At 41.3% G+C, this 14,122-nt stretch overlaps 1 protein-coding gene across 1 annotated transcript in view; it reads left to right on the top strand.

Moving 5' to 3' along the window:
* The window catches only part of PTPN4 (protein tyrosine phosphatase non-receptor type 4), a gene marked incomplete in the record, with an annotated part of 1,345,721 nt that overhangs the window by 979,216 nt on the left and 352,383 nt on the right, over positions 1 to 14,122 (top strand). The window contains 1 exon segment of the mRNA XM_053698088.1: positions 13,532 to 13,588. Coding sequence (XP_053554063.1) covers positions 13,532 to 13,588 — 57 coding nt within the window.

The raw sequence follows: 14,122 nt of genomic DNA, 5'->3' as shown, positions 1-14,122 counted from the left end.
AATCAATTGTCAACAACGCTTATTCCCTAATTTTAATGCCACACATTTTTGTTTTTTTATCTGAATATACAAATAAAAGTTATATTTTAACACTTTTCTCCTTTGTGCATAACTAAATTATGATTATTTAGGCTCTCATCCAAAGTGTGCCATAAGATACCTCTTTTCCTTTCTCTCTTAATACTTAAATTTATACTGGTATCAAGGCACTGCCCTCCAGGGATACATAGGATTACCCTGCAGGGATTGCCTGAGAGCCTTAATTTGTTCCCTATACCAATTCCCCCTATAAGGGGAATTATCACTTTAAATCACCTCTATACTTTTGTGTTATCTTCTTTTTCAATTTTTTCTTCGGCCGAATGACTGGAAGTTATGGGTAAGGGAAGTGACATATATAGCAGTTTACTGTAGTGCTCTTTGCCTCCTGCTGCTGGCCAGGAGTGATATTCCCACTAGTAATTGATGATTCCGTGGACTCATCATATCCGGAAATAAATAAATTTATCAGGTAAGCATAAATTATGTTTTTAGGTTCAAGCTTGAACATTTGAGATATTTACTTAAGGAGGTCCTCTCCATTCTGGACATACTCGAATCTAAGCCGTTTGAGGAAAAATGGGTTCACAAACTGGATATGGTGTTTCAACCTAAGATTTAAACCCAAGAGGTTTTTCCAGTCCATTCTCAGATGTCAGATATTTTATCTAAAGAATGGGAGAAATCTGGGATCCCCTTTTCTACTTCTCCAAACTTTAAGACAATAGTCCCAGATTCCCATTTGGAGATGTGGAGTACGGTACCCAAGGTAGATGGTGTCATTTCCACCCTGGCTAAGCGTACCACTATTCCCCTAGAGCAGACACCTCACACTTGGCCCTCCACAGGTTTTGGAACTACATTTCTCATGATGCTCAGCCAGCTGATATGCTGGCTGAGCATCATTGAAAATGTAGTCCAAAAACCTTTGGAGGGCTAAGTTTGAGGATGTCTGCCCTAGAGAATAGCACATCCTTTAAGGATCCTATGGACAGAAAACTGTAGGGATACTGGCCTTTAAGGGGTATGACCTTATTTGGCCCTGGTTTGGATTAAATTATTGCCACTGTTACTAGAGGCAAGGGAGCCTTTCTTCTGCAGGACAAGAAAGCTGAGACTAAAGGGCATCATTCTGGGAATTTTGGCTCCTTTTGGCAGAAAAGGGTTTAGAGGTATCCGGCCTTCACCAAGCCAGATCAGTCCAGGAGTACCTGTAAACCTAACCAATCTTGGGGCTAGAACAAGCAGCCCAAGAAGCCTAACCCTGACAACAAATCTGCATGAAAGTTTGGCCCCCCGGGATGTTTGTTTTAGGGTTGGTTCCCTGTTTTATAATTATTCAATAAAATTAATGTTTTAACTAGTTTTAGGAAGGAGTGCTACAAGCCCCATCCCCTTTTCTCTTCTTGGTTTAATTGTAATAATTAGGGGTAGCACCGGTCCTGTTGTTTTAATAGGTTCTTTTTCCTACATTTATTGATCTCAGTGCCAGTCTATTTATCATTTCCTAGTAGCGTCTTCTATCCCACAAATGTATAATTTGTCTGCTGCAATGGATCTGCTTTTTGCCGGATTCATTTCTCACCAAGTTCAGACTCTGCAGCATAGGGATCACAAAAGAATTTTGAATGTGATATACTTATATTCTTGCTTTTTGTGCAGCCTGTTTGAGATGGATACTGAGGATCATTTGCCTGTTGCTGCCCAAGGAGAATATGACATTGCCTTAAGGTGTTTTGTCTGTATTTGATACTAAGATCCTGTTATTTTATGTACATATATTATGGTATACAGTAAGTCAATTGATGGCTGTTGGATGAATATTTTTTCTTTATATTCATGTAGCCCAGCCTGTGCTCACCTGTTCCCTATGTATTAATTCTTGCTTGCAAGATAAGAAATAATGCAAAGTGTGTATTGGACAAATATATGGTGGAAGCTTTTCTGACACTCATATGGGTTCCTTGGAAAATATTCGATTCTGTTTCTGAAGGGGAAAATATTGAATCTTTTTAACCTCTGTCTTTTGACACTGGGACTATTCCTGAATTTGTTAAGGAGTAAAGGTTTCTTTGGGAATTGAAGATGAATTGCCACAAGTTTCATTTGATTGGATTGATTCAAGTTCCAATTCTGACAAGTTTTTTTCCTATCTCTGATGCATTAAAATCCATGTATTTAAATACCTTTTATAAAACTGAAAAGTAGCTTGGAGTGCCTGAGAAGACATTCCCTTGGAAAAACATTTGCATTATCAGTTTGCTACTCCACCAAAGATTGATGCTGCAATTACTGGACTTTCAAAAGGAATGATTTTTAAAACTGTTAATACAGGTTCATTTAAAGATTTAATGGACAAACAGATGGAACAAATTTTGAAGAGAGTTTTTCTTCAACAGAGGGCCTTATTTCTCCAACATAGGTGTGTCCGGTCCACGGCGTCATCCTTACTTGTGGGATATTCTCTTCCCCAACAGGAAATGGCAAAGAGCCCAGCAAAGCTGGTCACATGATCCCTCCTAGGCTCCGCCTTCCCCAGTCATTCTCTTTGCCGTTGCACAGGCAACATCTCCACGGAGATGGCTTAGAGTTTTTTGGTGTTTAAATGTAGTTTTTATTCTTCAATCAAGAGTTTGTTATTTTAAAATAGTGCTGGTATGTACTATTTACTCTGAAACAGAAAAGAGATGAAGATTTCTGTTTGTAAGAGGAAAATGATTTTAGCAACCGTTACTAAAATCGATGGCTGTTTCCACACAGGACTGTTGAGAGGAATTAACTTCAGTTGGGGGAAACAGTGAGCAGACTTTTGCTGCTTGAGGTATGACACATTTCTAACAAGACTTGGTAATGCTGGAAGCTGTCATTTTCCCTATGGGATCCGGTAAGCCATTTTTATTAAATAAGAATAAAGGGCTTCACAAGGGCTTTAAAGACTGGTAGACATTTTTCTGGGCTAAAACGATTGATTTATAAGCATTTTTAATAGTTTATAGCTTTGAGGAGTTATTTTATTCTTGGGAATTATGTTAAAGAAACGGCAGGCACTGTATTGGACACCTTTTTCACTGGGGGCCTTCTCTAATCATAGGCAGAGCCTCATTTTCGCGCCACTAATGCGCAGTTGTTTTTGGGAAGCAAGGCATGCAGATGCATGTGTGAGGAGCTCAGATACATAGAAAAAGCTTACTGAAGGTGTCATTTGGTATCGTATTCCCCTCTGGGCTTGGTTGGGTCTCAGCAAAGCAGATACCAGGGACTGTATAGGGGTTAAATATAAAAACGGCTCCGGTTCCGTCATTTTAAGAGTTAAACCTTTCAAATTTGGTGTGCAATACTTTTAAGGCTTTAAGACACTGTGGTGAAATTTTGGTGAATTTTGAACAATTCCTTCATACATATTCAGTAATAAAGTGTGTTCAGTTTAAAATTTAAAGTGACAGTAACGGTTTTATTTTAAAACGTTTTTTGTACTTTGTTATCAAGTTTATGCCTGTTTAACATGTCTGAACTATCAGATAGACTATGTTCTGTATGTGAGGAAGCCAAGGTTCCTTCTCATTTAAATAGATGTGATGTATGTGACAAACAATTTAGAGAAAATGATGCCCAAGATGATTCCTCAAGTGAGGGGAGTAAGCATGGTACTGCATCATCCCCTCCTTCGTCTACGCCAGTCTTGCCCACACAGGAGGCCCCTAGTACATCTAGTGCGCCAATACTCCTTACTATGCAACAATTAACGGCTGTAATGGATAATTCTATCAAAAACATTTTAGCCAAAATGCCCACTTATCAGCGAAAGCGCGACTGCTCTGTTTTAGAAAATACTGAAGAGCATGAGGACGCTGATGATAATGGTTCTGACATGCCCCTACACCAGTCTGAGGGGGCCAGGGAGGTTTTGTCTGAGGGAGAAATTTCAGATTCAGGGAAAATTTCTCAACAAGCTGAACCTGATGTGATTACATTCAAATTTAAATTGGAACATCTCCGCGCTCTGCTTAAGGAGGTGTTGTCTACTCTGGATGATTGTGACAATTTGGTCATTCCAGAGAAATTATGTAAGATGGACAAGTTCCTAGAGGTCCCGGGGCCCCCCGAAGCTTTTCCTATACCCAAGCGGGTGGCGGACATTGTAAACAAAGAATGGGAAAGGCCCGGCATACCTTTTGTCCCTCCCCCTATATTTAAGAAATTGTTTCCTATGGTCGACCCCAGAAAGGACTTATGGCAGACAGTCCCCAAGGTCGAGGGGGCGGTTTCTACTCTAAACAAACGCACTACTATCCCTATAGAAGATAGTTGTGCTTTCAAAGATCCTATGGATAAAAAATTAGAGGGTTTGCTTAAAAAGATGTTTGTTCAGCAAGGTTACCTTCTACAACCAATTTCATGCATTGTTCCTGTCACTACAGCAGCGTGTTTCTGGTTCGATGAACTAGAAAAGTCGCTCGATAAAGATTCTTCTTATGAGGAGATTATGGACAGAGTTCACGCTCTTAAATTGGCTAACTCTTTTACTTTAGACGCCACTTTGCAATTAGCTAGATTAGCGGCGAAAAATTCAGGGTTTGCTATTGTGGCGCGCAGAGCGCTTTGGCTAAAATCTTGGTCAGCGGATGCGTCTTCCAAGAACAAATTGCTTAACATACCTTTCAAGGGGAAAACGCTGTTTGGCCCTGACTTGAAAGAGATTATTTCAGATATCACTGGGGGTAAGGGCCACGCCCTTCCTCAGGATAGGTCTTTTAAGGCTAAAAATAAACCAAATTTTCGTCCCTTTCGCAGAAACGGACCAGCCTCAAGTTCTACATCCTCTAAGCAAGAGGGTAATACTTCTCAAACCAAGCCAGCCTGGAGGCCAATGCAAGGCTGGAACAAAGTAAAGCAGGCTAAGAAACCTGCCACTGCTACCAAGACAGCATGAGATGTTGGCCCCCGATCCGGGACCGGATCTGGTGGGGGGCAGACTTTCTCTCTTCGCTCAGGCTTGGGCAAGATATGTTCTGGATCCTTGGGCGCTAGAAATAGTCTCCCAAGGTTATCTTCTGGAATTCAAGGAGCTACCCCCAAGGGGGAGGTTCCACAGGTCTCAATTGTCTTCAGACCACATAAAAAGACAGGCATTCTTACATTGTGTAGAAGACCTGTTAAAAATGGGAGTGATTCATCCGGTTCCATTAGGAGAACAAGGGATGGGATTCTACTCCAATCTGTTCATAGTTCCCAAAAAAGAGGGAACATTCAGACCAATCTTAGATCTCAAGATCCTAAACAAATTTCTCAAGGTTCCATCGTTCAAAATGGAAACCATTCGGACAATTCTTCCTACCATCCAGGAAGGTCAATTCATGACCACGGTGGATTTAAAGGATGCGTATCTACATATTCCTATCCACAAGGAACATCATCGGTTCCTAAGGTTCGCCTTTCTGGACAAGCATTACCAGTTTGTGGCACTTCCATTCGGATTAGCCACTGCTCCAAGAATTTTCACAAAGGTACTAGGGTCCCTTCTAGCGGTGCTAAGACCAAGGGGCATTGCAGTAGTACCTTACTTGGACGACATACTGATTCAAGCGTCGTCTCTACCACAAGCAAAGGCTCATACGGACATTGTCCTGGCCTTTCTCAGATCTCACGGGTGGAAAGTGAACGTAGAAAAAAGTTCTCTATCTCCGTCAACAAGAGTTCCCTTCTTGGGAACAATAATAGACTCCTTAGAAATGAGGATTTTTCTGACAGAGGCCAGAAAATCAAAACTTCTAAGCTCTTGTCAAGTACTTCATTCTGTTCTTCTTCCTTCCATAGCGCAGTGCATGGAAGTAATAGGTTTGATGGTCGCGGCAATGGACATAGTTCCTTTTGCGCGAATTCATCCAAGACCATTACAACTGTGCATGCTCAGTCAGTGGAATGGGGATTATACAGACTTGTCTCCGACGATACAAGTAGATCAGAGGACCAGAGATTCACTCCGTTGGTGGCTGACCCTGGACAACCTGTCACAAGGGATGAGCTTCCGCAGACCAGAGTGGGTCATTGTCACGACCGACGCCAGTCTGGTGGGCTGGGGCGCGGTCTGGGAACCCCTGAAAGCTCAGGGTCTTTGGTCTCGGGAAGAATCTCTTCTCCCGATAAATATTCTGGAACTAAGAGCGATATTCAATGCTCTCAAGGCTTGGCCTCAGCTAGCAAAGGCCAAATTCATACGGTTTCAATCAGACAACATGACGACTGTTGCGTATATCAACCATCAGGGGGGAACAAGGAGTTCCCTGGCGATGGAAGAAGTGACCAAAATAATTCAATGGGCAGAGACTCACTCCTGCCACTTGTCTGCAATCCACATCCCAGGAGTGGAAAATTGGGAAGCGGATTTTCTGAGTCGTCAGACATTTCATCCGGGGGAGTGGGAACTCCATCCGGAAATTTTTGCACAAATAATTCAATTGTGGGGCATTCCAGACATGGATCTGATGGCGTCTCGTCAGAACTTCAAGGTTCCTTGCTACGGGTCCAGATCCAGGGATCCCAAGGCGACTCTAGTGGATGCACTAGTAGCACCTTGGAGCTTCAACCTAGCTTATGTGTTCCCACCGTTTCCTCTCATTCCCAGGCTGGTAGCCAGGATCAAACAGGAGAGGGTATCGGTGATCTTGATAGCTCCTGCGTGGCCACGCAGGACTTGGTATGCAGATCTGGTGAATATGTCATCGGCTCCACCATGGGAGCTACCTTTGAGACAGGACCTTCTTGTTCAAGGTCCGTTCGAACATCCGAATCTGGCCTCACTCCAACTGACTGCTTGGAGATTGAACGCTTGATTTTATCAAAGTGAGGGTTCTCAGATTCTGTCATTGATACTCTTGTTCAGGCCAGAAAGCCTGTAACTAGAAAAATCTACCATAAAATATGGAAAAAATATATCTGTTGGTGTGAATCTAAAGGATTCCCATGGAACAAGATAAAAATTCCTAAGATTCTATCCTTTCTTCAAGAAGGTTTGGAGAAAGGATTATCTGCAAGTTCTTTGAAGGGACAGATTTCTGCTTTATCTGTTTTACTTCACAAAAAGCTGGCGGCTGTGCCAGATGTTCAAGCTTTTGTTCAGGCTCTGGTTAGAATCAAGCCTGTTTACAAACCTTTGACTCCTCCTTGGAGTCTCAATTTAGTTCTTTCAGTTCTTCAGGGGGTTCCGTTTGAACCCCTACATTCCGTTGATATCAAGTTATTATCTTGGAAAGTTTTGTTTTTGGTTGCAATTTCTTCTGCTAGAAGAGTTTCAGAGTTATCTGCTCTGCAGTGTTCTCCTCCTTATCTGGTGTTCCATGCAGATAAGGTGGTTTTGCGTACTAAACCTGGTTTTCTTCCGAAAGTTGTTTCTAACAAAAATATTAACCAGGAGATAGTCGTGCCTTCTTTGTGTCCGAATCCAGTTTCAAAGAAGGAACGTTTGTTGCACAATTTGGATGTAGTTCGTGCTCTAAAATTCTATTTAGAGGCTACAAAGGATTTCAGACAAACATCTTCCTTGTTTGTTGTTTATTCTGGTAAAGGGAGAGGTCAAAAAGCAACTTCTACCTCTCTCTCTTTTTGGCTTAAAAGCATCATCAGATTGGCTTATGAGACTGCCGGACGGCAGCCTCCTGAAAGAATCACAGCTCATTCCACTAGGGCCGTGGCTTCCACATGGGCCTTCAAGAACGAGGCTTCTGTTGATCAGATATGTAAGGCAGCGACTTGGTCTTCACTGCACACTTTTACCAAATTTTACAAATTTGATACTTTTGCTTCTTCTGAGGCTATTTTTGGGAGAAAGGTCTTGCAAGCCGTGGTGCCTTCCATCTAGGTGACCTGATTTGCTCCCTCCCATCATCCGTGTCCTAAAGCTTTGGTATTGGTTCCCACAAGTAAGGATGACGCCGTGGACCGGACACACCTATGTTGGAGAAAACAGAATTTATGTTTACCAGATAAATTACTTTCTCCAACGGTGTGTCCGGTCCACGGCCCGCCCTGGTTTTTTAATCAGGTCTGATGATTTATTTTCTCTAACTACAGTCACCACGGTATCATATGATTTCTCCTATGCAAATATTCCTCCTTTACGTCGGTCGAATGACTGGGGAAGGCGGAGCCTAGGAGGGATCATGTGACCAGCTTTGCTGGGCTCTTTGCCATTTCCTGTTGGGGAAGAGAATATCCCACAAGTAAGGATGACGCCGTGGACCGGACACACCGTTGGAGAAAGTAATTTATCAGGTAAACATAAATTCTGTTTTCATCATCTACTTGCATTATTTTCTGTGCTTTTCTGCTGCCTCTGAGAAGCTGAATGCTAAGTCTATGGTATCTGCTAACCTAGTAAGAAGGGCCTTCGCCTTTGGGAGGCCAATTTATTAAACCTGCCCTTTGAAAGGGCTATGCTTTTTGGAAAACAGTTAGATATCTTACTATCTAAAAGAACAGGAGGTAACAGTCCTTTTCTTCCACAGGCTTCTAGAGGTCGTAGGGGCTCCTCTTATGCTCATAGACAACAAAGGCCTCTTCACGGCGAGATTTATTTAATTCTCAGGAAAGCAGATCTGGTTCTCAGACCAGAGGTAGAGGAATGTGGTAAGTCCTTTTCTTTCAGTCTAAGAAGCAATGGATAGTGTACAGCCCCAAACCTTTTTAATTGGAGGAAGACTCCACAAACTTTGGGAAGGTTTGGGCTTCCAGTGTTTTGGAGAATTGAGTTCTTGGAGTTCTTAAATTCGGGTACCATCTGGAGTTCAGCAAGAACCACCGTCTTCCTCTCTTGGTGAATTCTCCACTCCTCATAGATCCTGGGAAATTATAGGCTGTTCACAATTTTATCAGCAAGCTACTGAGCAAAGGTGTCATTCAAGAAATACCTGTCCGTCTACAAAACAGGGGCAAGTCTTGAAGACCCGTTTTAGACCTTCAGTATCTCAACACTTTTTAAAGGGTTCAAAGATTGAATCGGTTCATTCGGTCATCAAACTGATCCCTCCAAGAGCCTTTCATCTATCAATACACATCAAAGATTCTTATTTTTATATTCAAGTTGCAGAGACTCACAGAAAATACCTGTTTTTCTGTCGTAGGCCGTCACTTCCAATTTGCAGTGCTTTCCTTCAGAGTTTCTTCCACTCAAAGGGTTTTTACAAAGGTTCTTCCTCTGCTAATAGCAGAGTTGTGTGTCAGAGGGTTATTTGCCATCCACTACCTGGGCGATATCCTTCTTCTAATACATTCTTTGGAACAGGCCTATGCTCACAGAAGAATTTTATTACAGTTTCTTCAATATCACATTTGGCTTATAAATTACCAGAAGAGTCAGTTGCTCCCTTCTCAAGACCTTGTGTTCCTGGGGGCCCGCTTCAACACTCTAAAGGGAATGGTTTTCCTTCCAAATGACTGCATCCAGGTCTTAAAAAAGTATTTCCAGAGATTTTGTCATGTAAGACAACTGACTGCCTGTCAGTGGATGACGTTTCTATGTAGATGGCCTCTGTAGTTCACATGGTAAAATGGGCAAGATGGAGAATGCGCCCATTCCAAATTAATTTCCACCAAAACTTGCAGCAATCTTTCCCAGTTGATAAAGTTTCCTTCGGGAACTACCTCTTCAGAAACCAGATTGGGTCCATGTTCAGACTGATGCCAGCAAATCCGTCTGGGGGACTTTTTCAAGGCAGGATTGCTCAGGGAACTTGGCACAGTCAAGTCCAGTCTCTTCCATCAAATATTCTGGAGATACGAGCAGTTCTTCTAGCACTTCATGCCTTCCAGAGGCATCTAAAGGGAAAGGCTGTAAAGATTATCTCTGACAACAGGACAACCAAGGCTTACCTCCAGTATCAAGGTGGAACAAGAAGCCACACTGCTCTGAAGGAAATTTCTACAATTTTCAGTTGGACTGAGCGCCACATCCAGCTTCTTTCGGCAATTCATATTCCAGGAACAGAGAATGTCTCCTGTGGAATGGCAGTTGAATAGTTGGCTGTTACAGAGGATTTTTAAGAAATGAGGTCAACCTTATGGCCTCTGCTGCAAAAAATCAACTTCCAAGGTTCTTCAGTCGCACCCCAACACCTCTGGCTTTAGGGGTGGATGCATTTCTCCAGGAGTTGCCGTTCAGTCTCATTTATGTTTTTCCTCCAGTTCTTCTCATTTCACATCTTCTAACGAAGATTCTATGAGAATCAGCAACCTTCATTGTCATCCTACCTTTTTGGTCCTGAAGGCCTTGGTTTCCTCTGTTTCACAGGCTAGCAGTTCAACCTCCATGGCGTCTTCTAGTCTCCTGGGGCATGTTGATTCACGGTCCAGTGGTTCATCTTGATCCTTAACATCTAATGTTGGTGGCAAGGTTGCTGAGGTCTTCAGACTACAACAGTTAAACATTTTAGCGCCGATTATCCAAACCCTGTTTCATGCCAGGAAGGGAACAACTTCTAAGGCCTATTATAGGATTTGGGACACATTTTCTTCATAGATGTTTCAACAGCAACCTTTTTAGATTTCCTATTTGCTCAACTTTCTACATGATGGGTTTATTCAAGGTCTAAGTGGTAGGATCCTTAAAGTCCAGGTGTCTGCAATTTCTGCTATTTCAGGGGTCAAGTGGGCTCAGGATCCTTTGATTCAGTTCTTTCAAGCTTTGGCCCATATCCGTCCGTCCTGTCAGATAATTTGCACAATCTTGGGGTCATCCTCTTGTTTTGTATTCTCTTTTGAATTTACCATTTGAACTTTTACGAGCAGTCTCCCTGTGATTTCTTACTTTAAAGACCTGTCTTTTTGGTGGCCATCACTTCTGCGTGGAGAGTATCTGAACTTCAAGCTCTTTCAATTAAAAAGACGTTCATTGTATTTCACCAGGATAAGGTTGTTTTTAGAACGGTTCCAGAGTTTCTTCCAAAAGTGGTGTCTGATTTCCATAAGAATCAGGACATATTGTTAGCTTCATTTTGACCAGGACAGCAGGGTTCTCAGGGGAAGCCATTGTATCGTTTGGATGTGGTCAGATGTTTTAGTATTTACGTAATAAGAACTTAGGACAGTTGTAGTAAAACTTCCCATCAACATTTTGGATCTGAGGGCCATTTTCAACTCTCTACAGTCATGGCCCCTGTTGCGTTCCGTCTGTTTTATTCAATTCCAATCGGACAACATCACTTTGATTGCCTACATCAACCATCAGGGCAGAACTCACAGTTCTCTGGAGATGAAGGTCTCTCGCATCCTTCCGTGGGCAGAGACTTATCATATATCATCTATCCGTATTCCACACTTACGAACTAGCATGGGGTTTTTGCCCAAGGTAATTTCTACTCACAATATCAATCAGGAGATTGTTGTTCTGTCATTTTGTCCTAATCCTCCTTCTTCCAAGGAAAGGTTACTACATGTTTCACCAAGATAAGGTTGTTCTTAGAACGGTTTCAGAGTTTCTTTCAAAGGTGGTGTCTGATTTCCATAAGAATCGGGACATAGTGCTAGCTTCATTTTGTCAAGGACCGCAGGATTCTCAGGACATTCGTAAGACAGACAGACTTTTTTTAAATTCCCAAGAGACCTCATCAAGGTCAAGCTACTTCACGTTCTATGATGTATGAATGGATTATCCAATCAATTTCCAGAGCTTACACAAAGGGTAACCGATTGCCCGATAGACTTAAGGCACATTCTACTAGGGCAGTTGCAACTTCCTGGGCTTTTCTGCTATTTCTCTTTTGTTACATAAGAAATTGGCACAGTTGCCAGATGTTCAGGCCTTTTTAAGGCTATTGTTGGAATTAGATCTGTGTTCAGACCTGTTTTCAGCTCTTCTCTGGAATCCTAATCTTGTTTTAAGAGTTATTCAACAGATTCCATGTGAGCCTAGCCATTCTCTTGATATTAAACTTTTGTCTTGGAAAGTTTTATTTTTAATAGCAATTTCTTCTGCTCATAGATATTGTCATATTCCACATGTGAACAATTAAGAGGCCGACTTTTTAAGTCCCCAGTCTCTGAATAGGGAAATAGTCTCTGAATCAAAAAGTCGACCAAATTGTGAGGCGTTAGGATCTGCCAGAGAGATAGATCTCATGGCCTTCCATTTAAATAAAAAACTGTTTCAAAATTGTGCCAGATCTCGAAACCCTTGGTCAAGTCTGATAGATGCCCTAATGGTACCTTGGTCGTTCAACCTGATTTACATGTTTCCTCCATTTTGTAATGCTGTCCAGGGTGATAGCCAGATTCAAGCAGGAACAAGTCTCAGTATTACAGATTACTCCAGCGTAGCCTTGCAGGATTTAGTTTGCAGATCTAGTGCAGATGTCCTCGTACCCACCTTGATTGCTTCCTCTAAGGCTCTTTCTTTTATCCAGATCTCTGAATTTGACGCCATTGGGATCGAATGCTTAATTTTGTCTCAGAGGTGCTTTTCTGACAAGGTTATTGATACCCTGATTCAAGCTAGGAAACCTTTTACCAGACTTATTTATCATAAGGTTACCATTGGAATTTTTTTTAGAATTCCTAGAGTTCTTGAGTTCCTGCAGGTAGGCTTAGATAAAGATTTGTCAGATAGTTTCCTGAAGGGTGAGATTCCAGCTCTTTCTGTTCTGTTTCATAAAAAGATTGCTAAAATGTCTGACGTTCAGGCTCTGATAAGAATAAAACCAGTTTTTCATCCAATTTCTCCTTCCTAGAATCTAAAGCTGGTTTTGAAGGTTCTTCAAACTCCTTTTGAGCTAAGGCAGGGTTTCGTACTTCAGCTTTTTTTCTCCTAGCTATTTCTTCAGCCTGAAGAATTTCTGAGCTTTCAGCTTTGTTTTGTGAACTTCCTTTTCTGATTTGTCATCAACATAATGCTGTTCATCGCACTAGCTATTCTTTTCTTTTTACAGTGGTATCTACAGAATTGTGAGAAACCAGCCTGGCCCTATCCTTATGGTAACTGTTTAAACAGATGAAAAATCCAAAATGGTGTACACTTTAGTACCCTGTAATGAATTCTGCTTACAGTGGATATGGATTCCCACACATTATGGCTCATGAACACTAACCATCTAATGAAAGAAGACAAAATATATGCTTACCTTATTATTTTCATTCTTTTGTGATGGTGGGAGTCCACAAAAACCGTCCTTTCTTTTTTTTTTAAGATGGCAGCAGTACTTGTTTTTCAATTCTTTGCCCGGCTTTATCTTTCCTGCTTTTCTTTTTTTTCCTCATCCACTTGGCTATATGTATGGCTGAGAATCATGGGAAGTGGGAGGGATTTCAAGCTCTGGTGTGTTGGGGTTGTCTTTTGCCGCCTCCTAGTTCTCAGGAAGGGATTATTCCCACATGTGATTGCTCGTGAACTCTCAGCATCATGAAAGAAATTAATATATGAAGTAAGCATAAATTTTGTGTTCCTGTTGCTCAATTTCTTATACTATGTTTTAATCTGCAGTGAGTTGCATTCCTAATTTTATTACAGGGTGGCTTTGATCAGAAAATGCCCGTCATAGTATCCAGGGTTGCTCCAGGAACATCAGTAAGTTTCAGTAATTTCTTAATTTAATTGTATTCATTTCTTAAATTAAATTTAAGCATAAAGTTTATTTCAATTAATTTCTAATTTGAGTTAGTGATTTCCAAGCATTGTTTCACTTCCTTCAACTTTACACCTTTTTTCATTTTAACTTATTTTGTGAACAGTATATTATAATCGATTTACATCTAATTGATTATTACTTTATTAGCAATGGATGAGTGCAAGCTTTTTTGCAAACAGCTGTAAAATTAGACATACACAATTAGACATGCACACCAATAAATGTCTTGTAGAGTTATTCTTAGTGACTGTGTACTACAAGATAATGTACTACTGTTTGAAATTCAATGTCTTAGAAATAATGAGGTGATAAACAAAAGAATTAGATTGCAATTTAACATTTTTAATCTGCAAAGATTAGTTGAATGCTGTCATAGCCCTGTTCATAAAGCATGGGTACCGATGGATGATGAGATCTTGCATAGAGGAAATACTGGTATGTTGGCCTGGATATCACCAGCTCAGTGCCCTAAA

This window comes from Bombina bombina, chromosome 1, assembly GCF_027579735.1.
Source record: "Bombina bombina isolate aBomBom1 chromosome 1, aBomBom1.pri, whole genome shotgun sequence".
Classification (NCBI taxonomy): Eukaryota; Metazoa; Chordata; class Amphibia; order Anura; family Bombinatoridae; genus Bombina; species Bombina bombina.
The sequence above is the reverse complement of the archived record's forward strand: the minus strand, read 5'-3'. Positions and strand labels throughout refer to the sequence as shown.